Genomic DNA, 24,028 nt, shown 5'->3' with positions numbered 1-24,028 from the left:
ATTCTGCTTCTGGCTGGATTCTGTTGTAACCGTTGTCCAATGTTTCATTGAAATCAGTTACACAAGCTGACATCAGTTAAACATGATTATTTTGTTTTTGTTTCCATTTGCTGAGCTGATAAGAATTTAACCTGAGAGAGACGAATAGTAAACATGTAAATGAGAGAAAAGGAAGCGCAGGAGGAAGTGCAAACGAGAGAGATGGTTCTCACCTCTAACCACATGCATAAATGTATAAGGGATGGTGTGTGTGTGTGTGTGTGTGTGTGTGTGTATACCAGTAAATCTCCTGAGCTGTTTACACTGCAGCCTGTTTAAGGACTATTGATGAGCTGCAGGGGTGAAGGCGCCTCAATTCTAATTGACTTCACCAGAGTATCTGCTCGTTCAGCCGTGGTCATTTCTGTGTGAGTGTGTGTGTGTGTGTGTGTAGCCAGGGGAAGGTCTCAGGTGTGAATATGTGAAGTGTTTGCAGTGTGTGTGCACAGTGCATCCCCTCCTGCATGTTAATGTATGCAGCATGCTCTCAGTGGAGCGTGACAGCGTTCCTTGTGCATCAAATGGTCTACCGGCGTTGAGCCAGGTTATCTGAGCTTTCGCCCGCGTAGGTGACGTGAGGAAAGGGTTACTGAAACAGCCATTAGCGTGCAGGACGTGGCCCAGTGTGCGTACCCTGACAGATGCTCATCAAAGACTGCCACTGCTTCCCTGTGCCCTGTCTGTCCGCCTTCATCCTGGTGTTTATTAGGGCTCTCCAGCTCTGTTCTGTCCTGGCTACCTCTGCAGGTGCATTAACGAGCACTGAAGTTGCTCAGGTGAAACACGTCTGGCTAATTATGCGATTCTTGCAGTGTTTGTGCATAAATGTGGGTCAGGATGTGTATTTGCATTCACTGTAAGGTACGGGCCGTTTCACTGATCGAACAGCAGCCTGAGGAAGAGCTGCATCTTTCTCTTCTTCTCACCCACACACATGACCCGCTGTATGGTGCTGTCAATCGATGCTTTCAGAACAAACAAAATGTTTAGATGGAACTGCTGCACCCGCTCTGAGAGATCCCCATCTTATTCCGGTTGGCTTGCAGGGTATTGCCCATAGCAAAGCTAGATATGACATTTATCTGACGGCTGTCCCCTTTAGAAGGTCAAGCTGCCGTGGAAATAAACCTTTCAGAGTAGATAAATGAGGGCTTTTCTGCTCGGTGTTGCGGCATCAAAACACAATAAGCTCAGTGTGTTCCAGTTTAATCAATCATAGCCGAATCTGAGGCAAGCCTCTGGCTGTGGTGTAGGTGCACTGCATTTACCAGCAGAGAGAGGTCATTTAGTGCTCTTTCTTCTGCTTTTTGTTGCTGGTTTTAAATCTCCTCTTGCCTTTGACGTATGTGAATGTGTTGTGACTTGGCAGTGAAAAGGAGTTCAAGCGGGTTGAATTTCATCATATTTTTGGTCTTAATGTAATGAATACATAAATTATTTTCCGGGGCAGCAGCGGTGTCACATTTGCAAGGTGCCACCTGTCATCTATGCCAGAATGCAGGTTGAGGGGAGGGGCGGGAGGGTGGCATGGGAGGCGGAGAGTGGCAGAGGCACCAGGCGGTCTGATTGGTTCGCCATCTGTCTCTGGGAAGGAGCAGATGTCTGAGTAGAAAGACCAATCTCTGTTTGCTTCCAAGTTCACTTTCTCTTCTCTTTGTGTGTGTGTGTCTGTTGCTGCGAATGTGTGTATGGGTGTGTCATCGTCATTTTGTGTGGGCTCTACAGTGTGCATGTGTGTGACGTTTCACACTCTGGTTGACACAGGTCCCACTGGGGCCGATTGTCTTCCATATGGAGTGAGTTAACAGAGATCAGGTCCTTGTCATAATGAAGAGCTGTCTTGTTAGCAGCACTTATGCGGTAGACGGCTGAAGAGGGCCGATGTGACCACAGCGAATCACTCTGTGCCTGTTACATGTTTAAGCTTTAGTGAGCAAACAAAAATAAACTTACATTTTTAATGATCAAAATGAGAATTAGAGAGAAGGGCTTTGTTTTAATCCCTTTCACTTCACCCTCTCTTGCACCAGGGCTCAGATGTCCATCAGGATTAGCTGAGGGTCTTTGACAACTGCTTGTTAAAATTTTAATTGGCAAAGGGTCACACAAGAAAAACACATGTTAAGTGCACACACACCTGAACATGTGCATATTTATGAAACTAAAGAATATTGTGCTGATTCCTACATTTCAAGTGAGCCACTGTGCCAAAAAAAAAACCTAAAGCTTTCACACTAGAAAAGAGGAAGGATCAGATTACATTAATGATTTACAGCATCTCATGTGCAAATAATAGTTTAACAGCATTTGGGGCGAAATTACGACTGCACAACAGGGGGAAAAAATATGTTCTGATTTCCTTTAAAAAAAACTATTAAAATCATAATGATGTGACATTTGTCTGGGTCTGTACCAAAAACAAATGTGCTCTAACATCTGGAGAACAAAATTTAAAGGGCATCTTTTTTTGCGACATTGTTATCAATTTTGATAACATTTTGATACATTGTGCAGCCCTAAACAGTTACTGTGTAATGTGTTATTTGGGCAATGGCATTTTTCATCATGGATAAACAATATAATCATAGACCTGCTGACTCCTTTGACTCATTTTGCCCATGTTGAAGATGTAGTAGCAGGTCAGGAGGTGTTGGTCTGCCTGTGCGGTGGAGATTTCCTATTGGCTTGTAGCAAATGGCAAAAGAGTAGGGGTGAATGACCTGGTTTTTTCCATTTTTCTCTACTGAATTGAAACATGTACATAAGAAGTGAAACCAAGAAGTGCAACGTCCTGTTGGCAATAGGAAGTGACAGGTTTCTCTGAACTGGGTATCTTTAAATATCATACTAGCCACCAACAGAAAGATGCTTGAATCAGCGCTGCATTCAGTCCAGTTCAGAGACATTGCAGCAGCTCTTCTGTAGGGTTTCTCACTTCCACTGACAAAAGTGTGACCTTGGTTGTCCTAGCAACAGCTGCCCTCTTGTAAAGCATCTGGAAAAAAATCTTCAATGCCTCCTTTGATGCTCAGTACAAAGATTAATACAATTAATTAATATATGACCACTCCAGTGTATTAAAGATGTACTTATAGCAAAAGTTTTTTGGATTTTTTTCCCCCTCAAAATCTGTAGCTGAAAGGAAGAAATGATTCGGTATATTTGTCATTCCAGCTTTTAAAAAAAGGAAGTATATCTTCAGGACAGGGTAAGAGCTAAAAAAAAACATTAGGCATAACATACATACAGAGACAAAGAGAGTGTACCAAAGTGTATTGATGCATGAAAAAAACAATTAACAATTGTTGTCAATATTTATTAATCTGCTGATTATTTTCTGGATTGATAAATTAATTGTCTGATCGAAAAAAGTCTGAATATAGTCGAAGATGACGTTTTCAAATGTCTTGTTTTGTCTGACCAAACCCAAAGATATTCAGTTTGCAATTATATAAAACAGAGAAGAAAACAAACTAACCTCATTAGAGAAACTGAAACCGTAGGAAACACGATCATTTTGCTTAACAGTGACTTGAGCGATTAACAAAATAGTTATAACTTCCTCACAATCGACTCATGATTGCATCTCCACAGAAATCAGAATGAACCATGTACATGTATGCCACATACAACAGGGTAAAAATGAACAAGATAACAGTTTATATACATGCATACATAATTACAAAGTAGCAATAGTAAAGCTATCAGGTGACTCACTTTATTTGTGTGTGTTTATGACAACAGAGGCGCACATGAGTGCTTGGTTGCTGTAAATGTTTGAGGAATGGTGGTTTTAAATATAGACGTGGTTCCAAACATGGTAGCAGAGCTGTGACTGGATTTAGAAAAGTAGGGGGAATATGAGCATCATGCACATTTTACAGATGATTCACCACGGAGCAGCTAGGGAAGGAAGATGATGAAAGAGCAGGACACAGCATGAGGGAGAGAACGAGGAACACATGCAGTAAACTGATTAATGTAGCTTCTCTTGTTTACCTCTAGAGGGAGCTGAAGACTGTTGAATCAGATCAAAATAAAGTCCTGCACTTTCCACAAGGAAAGTGTGAATTATGCTTATTTGTGATGATTTAATGATGCTCCGTGAATTTGGCGAAGATTACTAGATCCCTGGTGGTTGCAGGAAGTGTGTGGCATGTCTGTGTGTTTTTTCCGTCTTGGCCTTTGCATGCCATTTTCTTCTGGTGGTCTGAGCACAGTTGCTTAGTTAAAGCGTGCAACCCCTGCAGGTATGAGCAGGTCAGGGAGCAGGAAGGCCAACAGTGGATGCTTCTCCACAGCATGTTACTGTAAATGGCATCTCCCTATGGGTCTGTTCACATTTGTACACACACACATACACACACACACACACACACACACACACACACACACACACAGAGAGAGAGAGAGAGAGAGCAAACGCAGTTCATGGTTGTTACTGTTAAAGAAAATCTGCTTCTTGTCCCAGTTAATGCAGCTGGGTGTTGTTAATAAGCTGACAGGCTTATATGACTGATTGATGACTGTTATCAGAGCTGCTGATTTTAAGCATTACAAGACCTTAGCCACACTAATCCCCTCTGTAATGCATAATATATTACCCTGCAGACACACCAGCCAGCAACCCATATACAGTAAGTACTGCTTGACAGCCACATCCCATCTTAGCATGTGCACTCATTTTTACTAGAGCTACAGCAATTTCTCAATTAATTGATTAGAAAGAAAATTAATTGCCAACTATTTTGATAACTGTCATTTTTCAAGCAAGAAGGTCAAACATTTGCTGGTTTTAGCTCCCTAAATTGCTGTTTTTTGTTTTTTGTTTGACATTTTATAGACAAAAGGTTTTATGGATTAATCAGCAGATTAATTGATAATAATTTTATTATTTATTATTTAGACTCATTTTAAGTTATTTTGTGATCATATATATTACTGTAAATATGAAAGCTTACCAAACTATATGAATCACAGCATTCATGCATGGTTTTTGTCTTTACATTGTCTTATCTTGCCTTCTTTAAACTCTTCTTTTCCCATGGATAAAGGTGCATGATGTTTTTAAGGCACCAATTTCCATAAGAGACTGCCGAATGCACCCAAAATCTTCTCGTGCTGCTGACCACTGAGCAGCTTCACTTGAGCCATCAGGAGATAAGTTTCCATGCACATAAGGTCATTTCACCTGTACCTAATGAGGGGGAGGAGAGCGTTTCACTTTTCTGTTTTCATCATCCCTTTATCAGGCGAGTCTAGAGTAGAAAACTTTAAACATAATGAATCAAAAGTCTGCTTCTCCAGCCTCACTGTTCATCTGAAAGCACCATATTGGTGTTGTTCCAAGAACATCATTATTAATGTTGCTCCAGGATCATCATTTCAACTGAAGAAAAAGCGTCTGCATAGTGTGAGCGGTTGTGACTGAGTAAGTATAGGAATCTGACTCAGAAGATTGGGGTTCGTATCCCCTTTATAACATATTGTTACAGTATACTGTTCACTTACTATTTTTACTCCTAATTTAATTTCTGTTTCAGTTGTCAGTTGATGTTTGGTTAGCTTTCGGCAACAAATTACTTCATTACATTTAGGAAAACGTAGTTGCCTGGAGCAACATTTTTTATGATGTTAAAGTAAGAACACCAACATGGCGATATCAGATTGTGCGATAAGCTACTTCTGCTGGTTTTTCCAAGAGAAACCCTGAAATAGCGTTACCAAATATTATGTGGACTGAGCTTGGGACACACAAATATTTGCTCCTGTTCCCAAATCTTTTATGTCCTGTATGATGTAATCTCCTCCTAATCCCTCCCTCTGATGTGTGACTTTGCTCCTCAGATCTTTTTTTACCTCGAAGATGTTCCTGAAATTAATGATTGCATCCAAATGAAAATATAGAAAATCCCACTTTGCACAGAAAAACAAAGCAACAAATCCCCTTACAGCCATATCAGCAATATCTTGTAGAGTCCTTTGCTGTCATAGTAATTCAGTGTATAACAAAGGAAATACCTCTATTCTAATGCTGGATTACTGTGCATGTACACAGACTTGAAGGTATTCTTATAGTCCTGTCACAGTGGTTGCTGAAGATAATTGACATTCCTTTCCATACCCCTGCTGTTTAAATATCAGTGAAAACCACTTAATACCATTTCACCATCATTTTATTTCCAGCCTTGAATTCTACCTTCATTACACCCTGAAACGCAAGAGTAATTTCACTCAGAGAGGAATCAGAGTCTGACTGACATGTTAATGGATGCATGCTAACACTGCCGACTCGCAGACAAGAATTCAATTACAGTCAGATCAAGGATACATGACAACAAAGAGATGAATCCGATAAATAAGAAATGTGTTTTCCTGTATTAATATTCCAGTAAGTGATGGGAATCCAGATCTTATCAATGTGGAGATAGCAGAATGAATTCAGCTTTTTCATTATCTTTCCTATTACTGCATCTTCTCTGCATGCATTTCTGCATTATTCATGAAGACTGGTGATTTGGCAAAGATCACATTTTTGGCAAAGAGTATGCTAATTGATTCATTATCCACTATATTGCATTTGTAATATCAGATTCTCATACACTTTGTTGTAAGGAGGTCATGTTTTATTTGAATAGAGTACCTGCGTGTTCTGTGTGAGGTTTAACAGTAGAGGGCAGTGTGTGAATGTGGGTGGGCGGTGATGCATCAGGATGAGTCCGTGCAGTGACGAGTGTCTGACCATGCTTTGGGCATGAGTGTGAGTATACAGCGTGTGTCAGAAATATAGAAATAGGTCGGATTATCTGTGGGTGTCTGTGCCTGCAAACAAAATGCCACACATGCAAAGCCCTTGCTCTGTGTGGAGCAGGCTTTTCACGAGTCGTTGTATGAGTAATGGCACATGATTGATGATGCTAGATGATTAATTTCAATTTGGGTTGCGAAGATTGTGTTGCTGTTAGCGCCACAAAGACACAGCGAACCCGTAATTTAACCAACTCTCAACCACGCTGTCACTCTCTATGTGTCTCTCTGCAAGGCTCTGTGTGCCGTCTGCAGAGAGTGCTGGTCGCCCCTGACAACAGTTGCTAGGAAACCATTCTAGGGTGACGTCATGGCATCGGGCACGCTCGCGCCGTGGCTCACGATGAATAAAACCGATTCACTTTCCCTTCGAGCAGAAATGTGCATTCAAATAAGAGGAAGTATTTTACAGAACCGATATCAATACATCAATGCACACATACAGTACGTGGAGGGTGTTTTATGCTGTTGTTGCCTTCTCAGCTGATATGAGATGTGATTGTGTGGGAGAAATGTGAACGTAGTCAGTCTGATGGTTACGTTTTTTGTTGATTCTGGCTAAAACAACACATTTCTAATCAGCAGGACCACAAAGGCTGCTCCTTTGCTGGATGAAAGTTATGGAAATTAGATTGATTAAATATTCTCCCTCTCTCTGTCGCTTCTATTATCTCTTGCCCACTCCCTCTCTCTCAATCCCTTATGTCCTTCTCCTGCAAACCCTGTTCACATTACCCTCTACCATCCATCTCTCTCGGTCTCTAATTCTCCGTCTCTCTGCAGTAGTGAGATAAGATGTTCCTCCCTCTGAGCTGTGGTGAGGTGTGAGAGAGAGAAGAGGGGCTTTTCCCTCTCTTCCTTTAACTACCTCCAGGACTGCAGGCCAATGAGGGCAGCCACACATAGCAAATGTACATCTGTGCATATTGGTGGAGGACATTCTCTGTGTGTATGTGTGTGTATATGTGCGCACGGGTGTACCAACGCGCGTGTGCAGCATGTTTCCTGGGATTGCTGTTTAATGAACTTTAGATTGGATGTCAGACAAATTCCCTCTGGCAACAATCAGCCCAGCTCTCTCAAACATGGCTGGGACCCTTGGCTCAGGGAATGGGCCTGAAGTAGTTTCACACTCCAATATATCATAGTAAATCTCAGCCTTGGCCACGAGTCCGGCAGAAACAGCAGTAAATTGCGCTAAAGTCTTGTTGAGAGCTCCTGGAGCAGGGACAAACCTCTCTGTCTTCAGATGTTCAGTATGTGTGTCAGTTTTTAAGATATCACGCGGCCTATCACCGCTGGAGTAATTCCTGGATTAACCCGTCTACTGTACAGCAGCTTACCTCTAGTCTCCACCAGGAAGGAGGATTTTAAATATTTAATGATGATAATGTGGTTAATTGATTTAGACAGTAATTAGCACTTTTCTCGGCTTACTACTTTAATCCCATAGATACTTACCACCTTAGTGAATGGTTTTAACTGGAATAGAGCTGCAATGATTAGACGATTAATCGATAAGTCGGTCAAAAGACTATTTTGAAAATGTGTTAATCATTTAAGTAATTTTTCAAGAAAAAATGTCAAACATTTACTTCTTAAATGTGAGGATTTGCTACTTTCCATTTTCATTTATGATAGTAAATGAAGTGTTTTGGGGTTTGGGATTGTTGGTTGGACAATTAAGCGATTGATTGATGAAAATTATTTTAAGTGGAAGCCCTTATCTGGATGCTGAAATAAGAGAAACTGACTAACTGACTAAGAAAAAAGCAAAACAAGCCATGACTTACTTTGCCGATGAAACATGGATGTTGGTGACTGAAATGTGTGTTCAACCTGCAACAGCAGATCTGGTCTATCTCATTTTCCATCAGGCCACCCAGAGTATTGACAGTGATTGTTAACAGGCACACATCTTGTCTCTCCAACTCCCTCCTGAGTCGATACTATTGGTCGTCGTAGAGTAGAAGTCCCTGTAGGAGAGTCAGCAGCAGCTCCCTCTCCAGTGACATTGATTTAGCTGTAATGCTGTGACAGGGTCGCACATTGACTCATGGGTCCCTCTGTTCCCAGCCAGACACCTGGGCACACACAGTGAATAACGATGAATATGACTTCTCGCTTTTTCTTCTTCTGCGTCTCTTTCTGTCTCTCTCTTATGCTCTGCCACGGGGCTAACGACCTGCTTTTTGTTCAATGCGGTCACCTGGGTCGCTGGACCAGGTAAGTTTTGATACAGTTTTGTTTCAAAAAGCATACATACAAGTTGATATTTCCTTGGATGAGTATCAAAAAGCAAACTAGATAAACTTAACAAATGGTGTCTGGCTAAATAACCAGTGGAGTATTGGACTTGCTACAATGGCAGATGGGACAACAGATTAAAAGACAAAAAGACATCGGGTTGAAGCATGGAGTTGGAGCAGCTCTAAAAGAAAGAATAGAACCTCTAATGCTCCTTTTTCTCACTGTGATGTAGTTTAATTGATAATCATTGCAATTAATTCCTTTGTTTCCCCATGAAGTTACAGTCTGTTTAGGAGCGGCTAATTACCTCAGCCAATGGACGCCTGGCTTTTTTGCAGCCTAATTGCAGCTCTCAGTAGAAACACAAACAGCCAGAGAAAATTACACACCATTTTCACATTTGTCCGTGATGGGGCTCTCGTGCATTCACTCCGTGCAAATGCTGGTGTTTATACTGTAAAGATTTGCATCCAGAAAAGCAAGAATCAAAGACTGCAGAATATGGAAATCAGAGAGATGACGCAAAGAAGAAGTCATTAGAGTGATAAATCAACACACTCTGACTGATCAAGGTGTTGTCAGTTCACATCTGCGTGATAGAAACACTCACAAGGGGTTCATTTTGGGGTCCAGCTGGGGCAGCAAGACAGGGGTGAGGAGGAGAGGGGAATGGGAAAAGGAGGGGGGGAGGATGGGGAGACGGAAGAGGTGGGGGTGGGTTTAAGGACAATGTGCAGCAGTATATTGCAGTGTGCACTGCACTGTGCAGTATTGTCCTGTGATTGCAGTGGTAATCACCCCCTACATCCCACCCACCCATTCTCTCCTTTATCTATGGCTATGTGCAGGTTTAATAGTGACTGGGAAGGGTTGGGGGCAGGGACGAGGTGTGTGTGTGTGTGCGCGCATGTGGGATTCACTGACAGGTTAACATTCACTGTCAGCAGTAATGTGTGATGGTGATATATGGGGCTGTATGTCACTGTGGCTTGCCAGACACATCCAGCCTGGTGAAAAAAGAAGCACATTTTTTAACCTTGTTTCATCCAAAAATAATATTTTCTATCTGGCAAAAAATACAGCTGTGCCTAAAAACATCATCTTTCCTATAAACATACTGAGAGCCAAGCTAAAGTGGGCAATATATTGTCAGCTAACATTGGGAAAGAGACTGTAACCAAAGTACAAAATGGATCAAATGTGACATTGTTCAGCAGAAAATTAGAAAAGGTGTTCTGGGGATAGTGAGGGCTAAAGGTGCTCTAGGTTTATTTATGAGGCTACATTTAGGAGACTATCTTGGGTCTGCCGCTGCTCTGAGGTCAGAGGTCAGCTGAATAATGAGATTTGAGCTCTTCCCACTGCCTGCCTATAGAGACCACTGCGGCACTTATCAAAATTTTTACATCATCAATAAGTGTGTGAGAGAGAATTAGGGCTTCATATAGTGTGTGATTGTGTGTGTTTGTTCATCTGTGTCTGTTTTGTGTCCTTGATATGTGTGAGTGTGCGAGCGTGTGCTGTGACGCTCCGACAGTCATATGGTCTGATGGCGACGATCCGTGTGAAGTGGTAAATTGTCTGATGTGAAGTGGACCGAGGGATGTTCTCCTATGGGAAATCTCCTGTTTAAATATGCTTTATAAATGGAATACATGACTATGAACCCCGTTCATGGAGGTTCATTTTAATTATATGTTAATTAGCTCAATGATAATGAATATTGCATCAAATTTCACCTTGCCGGTCCCTGAACAGTATTTTTGTTCATAGCATACACTCGTGTGTGACCACACAGTCCAATTAAAATCAAAATGGCAAGTGTCCATGTCAGAGTCAGGAGGAAAAAAGTATTCTGTTCATTTTCTAGACCCTCTGACATTCTGATAAAACTTTGACCAATTTGACACACACACACACACACACACACACACACACACACATATATAGGGCAACAGTGGCCGTGCCACCTGCAGTTCGAACGTTATTGATCTCGTCCACACATTGTTGTGCGGAGATGTCTGTGTCGTCCGGGCCAGCCTGCGATCAATGCTGTTATGCGACAGCAGGTTCCAGTCTATTTGCTTTTTCATCGCCACAGTGGTTATGTGGCAGCGAAACAGTCGCCATACGTTTTCAGCTTGGCCGCACGAATCAATCAGTAGTCCATTGACCACCAGCTGTGGGGATTTACATGCATGTTAACACACACACACAGTATAGCACCCAAATCATCATCAGATCCAATTGTTTGTCATGGAAAAGAGAAACTGGTGTTTTTCCACAAATGAATGTGGTCTAATGAGGTGTATTTTATGGTTTTTGTGTAATTTATTGCTGCTTTACAACACAGTTATGGGCCATGAAACCACTTGTTTAGAAAATGATTTTTTATTGTCTTATAGGGGCTGCTCTGTATGATAAAACATCATATTCCGATTATTTTGAAAGATAATGGAGTTATTGGAGTAATGTATGATTCATGATTAGTGGGAATGATTATTCATGCATCAAAATGTTTACTTTCACTGGAAAAAAAACATTAAAATCATGATGATGGGACATTTGTTGGGATCTTGAGAACAAGATTTGTAGGTCAGAGCATCTCTGCAGCACTACAACTTCATTATAATACAGTTTTGTCACTCAAAATTGTAGCTTCTGCGATTTGGACATTGCATTACACATACTGCAATTTTGATAATAGTTCAATTAATTGGGCAGCCCTATTGTCTTACATAGCAATGACATGTAAATTGGTTAGTGAATTCAAATGTGAAGGTCATTACTGTTAGTGACAGTCATGTGTAAAGTTCTGTGGAACATGGCTCTGCAAGGAAACGCTATCCTCTGCACAAAAGTTAATGAGGTATCCTCAACGGTAATGTCCGTCGTGGTTAATTTGGTTAGGTTAATGCTTTTTTTGTCTTATCTGGGTCAATACAGAGAAGCCAGGCTAAAAATACTGTAATTGAGAGAGAAAGGAGAGAGAAAGAGAGAAAAGACCTCTCTTGGTGTCAGTCCAGGCAGTGAGGCTTGTTGCAGTCAGAAGGCAGTCACCTGAACCACCGGTGTCTCACTAAACAGTTAAATCCAAACCGGTGCTTCTGAGAATGGCAGCAGGGTGCAGGAATGCAGCGTTTTTATTTATTTATTCCAGTTTATAATGGTCTCCCTGCTTCTCTGCGCTCCCACCCTAATGGACACATTGTTGCCATGGCAACGGCGAGATGCAGCTCGGAGCAGAGGTGATGATTCGTCTGCTTTCGTCCGTTTTCAGTCCATTTAAAAGGAGGAACGTTATCGCAGCAATCACTTTGCAGTTTGTCTTTAACGGCAGCTCTAATGCGTGCAACAAGCCAGCCACCTGCAGCGAACAAGAAGGACTTGAAATCAAGCCGCCATTATACCCGCCTGCTACACGCCCGATGACCTGTTACACGTTATGACTTTATATACAGTAGGAGACGGTGCAGCTGCAGCCGTGTGAGCGTGTGCATGTGTGAAAGGAGGGACAAGGTTTATGTGAGTGTGTGTTTGAGAGGGTGACTCATGCCTTGTCTATTAAGAGAATAGAGGGTGATCAGGTTGCTAGGCGATTAAGAGCCACTATTGTCAGGAGGGACAATAGTGGCCCCGAGAGTGCCCTCTCTTCTCTTTCTCTGTGTCTCTTTCGCTTTCTTTCTCCGTCTCTTTCACACACACACACTATAAATGTACATTTTGTTTGACCCCCTCCCTTCCCTTTTCGGGTTGTGGCTTGGGCGGGAACAAGGAGTTGACAGTGAGCAGGAGGACAGAAAAAAGAAAGGCATTATGGGACGTTGAGAGGGTGAGAAGGGGACAGAGGGACAGAGGTAGAGAGGAGGAGAGTGTGAGTAGAGGGAGAGCACTTGCAGGAGAGCTGTACCATGAAAAGAAAAAAAAAAAGACCTGCAATCATTTGCCACATTGAAGGGAACAAATGTAGCTGGAGGCAGTGAGGGAGAGTGAGAGAGAAGGGGACAGGCGGAGGTAGAGAGAGAGGGAGAAGCCAAGGAGACAGAGAGAGAGAGACGGAGAGAGAGAGAGCTTCTATGGACATTGCACATTAATACCACAGCGCTTTGTAGGGGAAGATCACACACCAACTGACAGGTCGGCAGCGGAAGGAGAAGAAGCGCTGGGAGTTTGGCACTGCCCTCTCTCCTCCTGCTCCCCACTGTGTGTGTGTGTGTGTGGCTGTATACACACACACACACAGACTGTCTCTGTGTGCCTGTCAGTGCGCCGGGCTCTCTGGGTGGGTAGGGAGCTGCGTTGTAGAGATGTTCGCTCTGAGGATGAGACAGCGTTTCTAACAGGATCTATTCGCGGACTGGGATAATACAGTGACACAGCTGAGGAAGACCCGAGCCCACCGGAACCAAGCGAATCAGCCATGGAGGGACTGCTGTCTCCAATGAGGACGCGGGTAGGTTACCATGTGGGATTTGAGAGCATCCCAACTACTGTTTCCTCCACAGGAATCCATCAGGGCATTTAGGGAGATGACATGTCTTGCAAGCTGCTGGGCTGCAGAAATGAGTCAGTCCATGCTGCGAGTGTATAAAAATGTTTAGGCATCGCAGATAACTGAAATGCACTTTTGAGTTTGCATGCAGTGTGTGTGTGCTTGTGCATCTGTGTGCGTGTGTGCACAGATTAACAAGGGGTCGCTTTGAAAGAATGACTCAGTGTTTCAGAGTGGTGCCTATCTCCCATCAGTACAAATCACTGGCCTCTTGATTTAGGATAGAGAAAGGAGGATGTGCGAGGAAGGAACTGGCTTCAGTTTGTACAGTGAATTGGGTGGATATCTGACAGTGGCAATTCACTATTGTTCTTGTTATTAGTGACCTTCTGTGTTAGATAGTCGTGCTTCTGTTCAACATGGGAGCTTTTAGGTTAATGTCTCAAAGTACACTGTGCTCAGGCCATCTGTCTGACAGTAGATGTCTGTGTCCGTTCCATCGAAGAAAGGCTAATGAAAGAAGAAAATTATGTCTGTGTTTGTCTGTCAGATCACACTTGGTTATTTGTCTGTATCCATGTGCCTGCATGTGACATCCAGCACTATTGTGTGGATACTAATGGACCCTGAAAGGTGTCTGCCTCCCAGTTGAGATTTGAGATGAAAACCTGTTTGTTCCAGCTGGGATATGAGATATATTACAGTGAGAGTCAGTGAGTGTAATGTGTAAGAGAGGGAGAGTTAGCTCGGCACTGGAATATACAGTGGAAGCTGTGATTCTGCTATTAATATTTATGAAGGCGTGATTGCACTTTTGGAAGGAGAGGAGAGTGATTTTCAGTTTCTTTCTCTAACTTTATATCAACGGTGAAATGTAGACCTAATTTGACATCACATGTTCATTATTAGTTATATTCTTTAAGCATTTTTTAGTCACAGCCTGTTTTCACATGTGGAAGTTCTTATCCACATGTGAAAAGGCGAGTCTCTCATGTGGAAATGTGGGTTTATATGTAGAAAAAAGCCAATCATTTGTGAACATTTCCAGTTCTTATGTAACATTACTTTCTTTTCACATATTAAAATGGTAGTTTGCATGTAAAATTGCCACTCACACGTGAAAAAATTCAATTCACATGTGAAATTGTGATTTTCTCGTGTGACATTTTCATAAGGGCCACTTCTCTCTAAGAGGACAGAGATGATTTAACAACCCCGCTCTCTCTTGTAGATTCCACCCTCCCTTCCCCCTCTGTATTTTATCACCACTGGTACAGACCTGTACAACCAAAAATAAATTCTGGATGCATCCACCACCAAGTATACGTGTAGCAATTTGCATATATTTCAATGGCCTGTTTGATCATATTTTCAACATATAGGATTAGCTTAGAACTGTATAGCTACTCCCACACAAGCCTCGACTTGTGAGGATGCTGAAAGGGTTAAGCCACTGGGATGACCTGATGGTGTTGTCACACATGAGTACCCACATCTGCTCACCTCTCCTCCCTCACCTTTACAACTCGCCTTTCTTCTTTTCTTTATTTCATTGTGGTGTCTGTCCCTTTTTTTTCTTTCTGCTGTGCAGGATGTGCCACACACTCCTTTTTGCATTAAAGCCAAGAGTGTGTCTGTCTCTTTCTCGCTTCCCTGTGCCCGTTTGTCTGCCCACCTGCCTGTCTGTCTGTCTGTCTGTCTGCCCCTCGCTGCGTCTTTGGCAGTTACCATGAGCGCCGTAATTGGTATTCGCAGATCGGCCCATGATCTAATCCAAAGACGAGCGTTAGCGAGCTGTTTGGAGATAGACTTGGCTTCAAAGATGTGGCGTGGAGTCAAGCCTGCTATATCTGTGCTGTCTGCCACCCTGGACAGATTTGCCCATGAGCTGTGGGAATTACTTTCAACAACTAAATGACTTTTGCATTTATCTTCATCAGCCACATTGAGCTTCACATGCCCCACAGTCGATCCGTGTATCTCACTTTTGGGCATCAAAGTCACTTTAGTAGATTTATGTGAATGAATCACACCATAATGAGCCAGAACAGGAGTCTCTCAAAGTTTACACTGCATAATCTCGCTTTAACACGCCTTTTCTCACCCTCAGAGGAATGTAGTGAAAACGGCGACTTTGATTTGTGGATTTTTTTATCGTGTCCTATCTTGCAGTTTACTTGTAAACAGCAGCAGCGATGGGAAAAGTAAAGAGGGGAATAAACCTCTGATATACAAAATGTTTGTGTTTGTGTATTCACAGTGGAAGAGAGCAGTGTCTTGTTTCTCAGTGGAAACAGAGCAGCATCTGTAGTAAATCTGAGAAAAATCACATCAAAGTTTGTTCTCTGCCGTCATATAAAAGTGGTGGCAGTACCCCCATTAATAGCTTTTTGTACTCGTATAAATCCAAACCCAATTCAGTATATTTTCAACATTTCAAAAGACAAAAAAGAAGAGGAAGGAAATCAATTTCTTCTTGTCTTTGTAGGGCAGTATGCCTCTAAGTCTTGCTACGAGGATACACAAAAGGTGACCTCAACCTCAAGATAACACTCGGGGAATAGCAATAGCCTGTAAGAGCGGAAACACAACTAATCCTCAGCTCACAGAAATGGTAAAATTTTGCTGAGATGGCTGCAATGGCAATCTAGTGGACTTCAGGAGAGTTGTACTCTGTATATCTTCTCGTCTTCCTCTACCTCACTCCAGCACGTTTTCTCTTATTTTTTCCCCCCTGTGCACTCTACATCACTCCTCCTCTCTGTTTCTTTATTTAGGATGACAGTAATGGGCAGTGAAGCAGGAAAATGAAATAAAATAAGCATCAGCGAGCTGTGCGTTTGTGTTGCTTTCGTGTGTAGTTGCATACAACAGGAAAAGCAGGTCAACACAAACACACAGAGCTCGCAGAACACAGTGAGCAAAGTAATCCTGAGGGAATCTGAAAGAAGTAGCCAATTTGTTATCTTCACTGTCCATAAACTTTGCTCACGCACAGTCGTCATGATTATATAGACTCTCTTTATGCCTTTATAATGTGATGTTATAGATTGGCAGTTATTTCAGTGCGGACGTTACTGATTCACATAGACATTATTGCACACCATTTCCACATCTCTTCTCTGCTTAACTGTCTTTTTGTGGCAGAGAAGAACCGAAAGACTCACTCTCAGAATCTAAAGGAGAAGGATCAAGTTCCCCGTTGGTATCCCCAGTTGTACCTAATATATGCATATAGGTCAGTAGAACAAGGAGCTCTAGCTTCATAGAAATCTTCCTCGCAAGAACATGTGTGCTGTTGTATGGCACACACATGAATAAGTGTGTGTGTGTGTGTGTGTGTATCAGCTCTCCAGTCAGCTCCTCCTGTGTGAGTGGATCAATAGGGAGTAGTTATCAAGAGATTAACCCTGTCAATGCTCTATCAGTCTAATCAAGGAGACTCCTCTGCTCTCCCTCTCTCCATCACTCTCTCACTCCTGTCGTTTATCCACTGCTGGCTCACTCTTTTTTTCGGATGAGTGTCACCGCCTCTCTCGTCTCAAGCCTCTTTCCTCTTCAGGTCATGCGTATGCACATGCTTGTGTGTGTGTGTGTGTGTGTGTGTGTGTGTGTGTGTGTGTCTGTACGTCCAGCTGCCCACAACAGATGGAGCCATTACTGAAATGGCCGAGGGCTTGGACGTACATGCACACTCACCCACAAATACATATTTATTTTATTAAGGAATGGTCATTTCACACACACACACAAACACACCCACACACACACATTACTTTGGATGTAGAGCCCCATCTCTTACATGCAAGCAAGCAACACAAACACACCGACTTGACATCAGCCTGACTCATCGTTCTCCCTTCCCCCAAAATCCCTGCAAGCCCTGGCTACCAAATGTTTCTTTTGCCCCCCTACCCCACCTCTTCAGTTCTTCCTTTCCCCAACCATCCATCCACCTGGCTCATTAGTGGGCAGGCGGCTGTCAGGGTGGTTAAGGTCAGGGTGGCACGGAGGAGAGGACGAAGCAGCCAAAAGGGAACTGACCAGACCCACATCCCTGAAGCCGACCGCCTCGCTGCTTGGATGAAAATAATTAGGAGAGAAAGGAAAGGCTGGTGGGGTTTGGATTTGCAGCACAAGGTGGGACTGCCTTTGGCAACCCACTCACACACATAGACATACACACACAAAACACACACATACACGCACATTCAATGCACAGCAGGTTGGCTGGCAGCATTTAAAGGCCAAAGTAAACAGTAAAGGGGGGATGTCTGGTGGCTGGAACCACATGGGGGACATGCAAACAAACACACACACACACACACATACATTGGATGTAGAGCCCAATCTCCCAGCTGTCATCTAAGCCTACCAAGTGTACTATCAAGAGTAGTCTCTATTAGGAACAGTGCAATAATTGATTTTATGTTCCAAATTTAGTCAATATGTTTTTGGTTTTTTTTATCTTTGCACATGACCAACATTCTGGATACATTCATCATTTGTTATTAAATTAAGTGAACTTGATTTAAAAAATGATAATGATATATATTCGCTGTATTAGCTTCTGACGTCTTAACACAGTACAAGGATAATGTTAATCCCGACATAAGTATCACATGTCCGTTGGGACATGAATGCATTGATGACATACAGCGAGGCAGACAAAGATAAAGGGAGGCAGAATTGTTGCTTTACTGTGTAAGATGAGATCAGTGGGTTGTCATGTAGAGAGGGAGAGATCCTCCCACAGCTCCCCGTTTGAAGCTCTCTCTCTCTCTGCCGCACATCTCCACTCTCCCCCGTTTGAAGATGTGGCGCTGCATGTCGGCCGTACGCCATCTCTGATCACGAGAGTGCGTTCGCGCGTGTGTCCGCGCATGTGAGCGTGCCCTGCCGCGTCAAGCATGTCAAATGTGCTCTTGTCCCCTTGAAGAGGCCCGAAAGATGAGATCAATCAGGGCGCAATTGAGCAACCAGAGAAGCAAACCGGTGATGCACTTAATGTTAGGTGTTGTCATGGAAACACAGGGTGCAGATTTTCCACTTCATTGGCTGCCATCAGTCTGCAGGCACTTTTTAAAATTATTTCCCAGAAAGCCAATTGAAAGATGGGAGTGAAAATTAGTCAAGTGTCCAGGAAGATAGGTAGAAGACACAGCAAGACACAGAAGTTTTATAATGAGAAATTAACTGGAACATCATACTTCAATTAAACACATTTGTGTTTGTGTGTCGGTGTTAAAACCATGCACTCTAGATTAAAGAGCCCCTAGCAGTGCCATTATGTATATTGACTCTATCTGTGTAATTGCATAGAATGGTTAGTCCCATGAGACTGCTTTTAGCCTTTGGAGAATCAGAAGGGCAATTACACTTTCTGATATTGGAATGTAATCACACGCACACACACAAACACACACACACACACACACACACACACACACCCACACGCACACACATCTCTGATGAACGAGCAGAGGATTGGTAGTGTCACCCCTGCAACAAAGGGTGACCCTGCATTAAACAGGTATCATACATCACCCTATCAGTAGATCTGCATAGCACGGACAATTTTACGCATATACACAACCATGCACTCACACAGGAAATAGGCGTTTCTGTCTTCCCCTCACCCCATTATTATCTTATCTCTTCCAGTCACACGCACTTAAGCGTTTCCTCCGCCCTTTTTTTCTGCTATTTTCACCTCAACCCAAGCAGAGACCCGCCATTTCAAGCCCATTTCTCCCCTCTTTTCAAGCCACCCTACCTCCATAACCTATACGTCGTCCCCTGGGCTCTGAACTGTGACCTCTTTACATGAGCCGAGAGGAAGCTGGCAGCAGTCAGCAGCAGGACTCCTCGAATTTGATTGGCTGACCAAGAACTGGACTGGTGTCAACACTGTCCTGAGGGCAGAGAGAGTGAGAGGTGTGCTGTTGTAGACAAGAGAGCACAGCATGCATTGTGGAACCTAATTTCCAAGGTGCTAAGTACATCCGTATCTAGAGAGAAACGCACCATAAAACATCTCAACATTTTATGCTCACAGTTGATCTTCAGCAGCAACTTTGCTGATCCAGCTCTGACCTATTCACATGCACTGAGGGATACTGGCTCCGATACAATTACAAATGCAGCCCGAAGCACCAGATAGTGCAGAGAGAAAATCACTCCCCCACCACTGCAGGGATTCAGGTTCTATCCCTGGCTGCAGTGTTTCTTGCTTCTGGCCTGGGTGCCCCTTTGAGCGTAATTGGCAAAGTGGCAGGTATGAAGCCACAAAGGATCATATCTTTGTAACTGCACCAATAACTATCACTGGTTGGCTTGGAGCACCCATCTAGGGGTGATCACTTGGACCTCCATGTGTTATTGTCTCCTGTTGAGCTCCTCCTGGCAGATGAAATGAAGCAACTCATGAATCCATGTGTATCTGAGGCCAACAGAGGGAGATATTACTGTAGCAACAAAAGCTGCAGTGCAAAGGGAATTGGCCTTTCCAAAATTGTGAGGAAAAAAAAGAAACAAAAAGAATATAAAAAGAAAAATACAAAGTTTTTTTCATACTTGAACTTGTAGAATATTTGTTCAGTTCTTTGCGATAGTGGTAGAAAAAGAACTAGTGGAACATATTTCATGACAGACCGTAATGTTTTACACTTCTCCTGCTAAATATTTCATTTTTGTCTTGTTCAGTGGAAGAGCATACTTCCTTTCTTTTTTCATAGTTTAGTCATTTCAGTTTTTAAAAAGCCTTGAGTGCAAGTAGCCTGCACAGATTTTACATTTTCAGTTTTTATGCTTCAGCGCACAAATGTCTAATTCATGATTTACAGACACGACTGCTCAAGGAGACAAAAGACATTGAACGCTTTCCCATACATGCATACAGATGCACACACATAAAGTGCATGCCCATAAACACATGCAGGCACGCTGGTCGATTTGCATGCTCCATCATCTACATGCACAGCTCCAGCTGATGGACCCATATACTGCCACCAGACAGCCTTATTGACGTTGGTTTGTCAGGCGTCCAGCAGCAAGGCTGGGGCTAGCAGGTTCAAAGTTGCTGTAAGGATGGAAGGAAGGAAGGAAGGAAGGAAGGAAAAAGGGAGTGATAGAATGGTGATGCTGCCAGGATGAAGGAGGAATAAATCTGTTCAGAGTGGCAAATTGAACGTGGAGAGGGAGGAGATTCTTTAGAGCCGTTCCTGATTTTCAGCTCTTGATTTTCTGAAGCAGTCGTCCATGACACCGCAGGCGGTTTACCAATCCCATCCAGCTTCAGTGATCTTATTGGTGCTCCTCAGAGGGGAAATGCAGCAGGGAGGAACATGCTTTTAATAAATTTGCCCTTCTAAAATAGTCCTTTACTAAGGGATTGCTTCCAAAGAGTGTGTCTGTTTTGAAGCACATATTGGAGGTCATTTCCTGTAGTTTATTTCAACTGATGTGGGAAACCAAATCTTCGATTTTTCTCTCATTTCAAGCTTACACTCTAGCATGCTCCATCACCAAAGTGTTGGTAGTACTAAGTGCTCTCCTGGACCCTTCTTGTCAGTTTAATCCCTCTCATCACCAATCCAGTTTTCTAGTTATGAACACTGCACTGTGGTTGCCAGGTATTCTATTACAACCCTTCTCCCTTGTGTAGACAGCTGCCATTACGCTGAATTAAACCCAAATATGAAATCAAGGTTGCCAGATTGATGCTCATCCGTCCTCCGAGGAATACTTACATCATCCAAAGTGCCTCGCTGACCCTCAGTGCTCTCATTACTGCTTGTTAGAACAATTAAATGTGACGTGTGTCAGATTTATAACTCACCCCTGTGTGTGTTTGTGTGTGTGCACATACTTGTGTTTGTTTTATTCTGAGCAGATGTGAGCATCTGCCGTTGCAGTTAAGGCCATTAATACATGTCTAGAGGTGTTTGTACGTGGATGTGTCTGGTTTTCAGCACCAGCTGTTGTTATTTGCTATGTACTCTGTTTCTACACGCACCTTTGCAAGTTGTCTGACATACTTGATTTTAAATATACATTTGTATTTATGAGGCACAGAAGATGAGAACGCCTCACTTGCAATAAGGACCGTTATCTTGAGATAACAACATAATCAACCCGTTATCATGAGAAAACAATCGGTTGTTTCCATCTTATTACTTAACAGAGATCAGGAGTGCTGCACCAGCATTCATAAATGGTGTTTGAGAGCTGTAGCAATTCATTTAAGCTGAATATCAGATCAGATCAAATACCCTTTCTTGATCAACACATGAAACATATTGACCTAGGTCTAACACAGGCATAAATGTCATTGTGTCTTTCTGTAAGATATGACATTCAGATTAGGTCTTGTCATTTAAAACCTCCAATTTTACACATTAAAGTGTGTCTAAAGGTCTTGGAGAGTACTACTGCATGTGTGAAACAGTAGTATGAAGCCTTTTGTGGCTCCAGAGGAAGCTGCATGTAATCTGATAAATTGCCTCCAGTGATGTCACTCACTGGCTGTTGACACTGTTGGACTCAACTAGTTTAAAAACTAATTGAAAAAGTAGAACCAGAGATATCAGCTTTTTTATCCTGTGCATTCTTCTTCCTTTTCCAACACTTTCTGCTTACATTACCCACAATGCAAATTAGGGTTAGGACCCAGATTACATGCAGATTCCTCTGGAACCACAACAGCTTTATACTACTTTTTTTGTTAAAGAGTTACCCTTTAAGCAGAAGACTAGCCGGAGGTAACTTAACAGTCTAGCGTACTTAGGTGACCGTGCTGATCACCAAAGGGCATGTACTTGTACTGTTCAATCATGAATCCACCCCAACAGTCATGACAGCAATCTTGTAGGCTGAAATCAGGTGTGATCGAACGAACCAGACTCTCGTTTTCAAGTTCAAGAAATTCGCCTTTTGTTTTTCGAGCCTTGTTATCACAAGAAAATGAAATAGTTGACTTGTGATCTTGACACAATGGCTTCCGTAGGTAGTCTGTGTGAGTGTCTCTTTTCAATACAGAAATTACTGAATCCAGCACTTCCTGCTTTGGTTTGTTGGAGTTTGTACTGTAGATATGTGCTTGAACACATTTGACACATACTTAAAACACACAAAAACAGCATTTGTTGAAAATGTCCCACATGCATCAGACACATGTTGGGATTCTGGAAAAATGAATTTTCCTTGCTGATCTGTGAACAATTCACAAAAGGAATGTCTTGAGACACTAGACACCTGTGTGCTTAAGGAAGTGCCTAATAATACATAAATATGAATTTGGCAGAGATAACAAAGAGGATGCCGACTGCGTTCAGTCAATCAGCACATTAATTTCATAGAATGTTGTCTGACAGGACAGGACAAGTAGGAGCTGTTTGATGTTGGGTAATAATTAAATACTGGTCTTGAACACAAGCAGTTTCCAAGTAATAGTGCTGCTTAAAAAATGTCCTTGTAAAGCGTAATGTAGCTTCCCCCAAGGCATTGTTCCAATTCTGAGGTAACGCGTGTGTTGCAACTAACCTGTTTGGTCTATGTGAGAGCTCTAACCCTCTGTACCTGTTCATCAGTGTTAACTTTCTGATTTTGCAATAGGACATTTTAAGAGACTGTCGCTGTATCACTGCATACGTAATCAGGTGTCATTTGTCTTCCTTGGAAGTCTTGCAACTGTGTTCTTATTCCTCCAAAGTCAATTTTCTTGTGCTGTTTCAGTTATTTCATCCACCCTTAACCTTTTAATCAGTGTGTGTTGTGTTTCACTATCTGACCACCAGAGTGTGCTGTGTGATGGGATTCCCCTTGCCTAGCCCAAAGGCTCCCCTAAATCATGAGCCTCAGCACTTCAAAGTCCAATTGAGTTTAATTTGAGAAAGAGGAGCCGGTCCTCTTGGCCCATTGTTCCAAGTAGTGTCCGTAGTTTTTCCTGTAGCTGCTTCAGTAAAGTGCAGGCCACAAGAATCTTTTCTCAGCAGTGAGCGAGCATTGAGAAGGTCAGCACTGATGGAAAAAAAACTCCTAGCATTGCTTAAGACTCACGGCTGTCAGAAGCAACCTGCCTCTTCTTCGACTGGCCATGTCCTGTCTGATGTATGGAGCCAATAAGCGGAGACCCTCAGCTCTAATGAGCATCGGTCTGCTGTTGTGCTGCTGTGTGTGAGCACTGGCCGTTTGGCCCCAATAAACACCGAGCTATATTGGACAACTCCATAGCTCCTCTCATCCGTCACCACAGCTCTCCCAGAGACACGGGGGCTTGTGGAGGGGACCAGGTGGGGAAGGAGGAGAGTGTATGTATGTGTGTGTGTGTGTGTGTGTGTGTGTGTGTGTGTGTGTGTGTGTGTGATGACCAGAAAACTGTTATGTGTATAATTAATGACCTCATCCTGCTCCTCCGGCTGTCCAAGAAGGAGAGAATGT

General features: G+C 42.8%; 1 protein-coding gene across 4 annotated transcripts in view; it reads left to right on the top strand.

The window, feature by feature from the left end:
* The window catches only part of frmd4a (FERM domain containing 4A), a 106,622-nt gene that overhangs the window by 7,077 nt on the left and 75,517 nt on the right, over positions 1 to 24,028 (top strand). Inside the window, exon 1 of one of the 4 annotated variants that reach the window (XM_084363657.1) lies at positions 12,957 to 13,549. The exons of the other annotated variants lie outside the window; for them this stretch is intronic. Coding sequence (XP_084219783.1) covers positions 13,517 to 13,549 — 33 coding nt within the window. The 5' untranslated portion in view covers positions 12,957 to 13,516. Of the gene's footprint in view, positions 1 to 12,956; positions 13,550 to 24,028 lie in introns of those variants that run through there. 4 annotated transcript variants of the gene reach the window in all.

This window comes from Pagrus pagrus, assembly GCF_965226575.1.
Source record: "Pagrus pagrus genome assembly, chromosome: 10".
Lineage (NCBI taxonomy): Eukaryota > Metazoa > Chordata > Actinopteri > Spariformes > Sparidae > Pagrus > Pagrus pagrus.
This window is presented reverse-complemented; position numbering and strand designations above follow the sequence as displayed.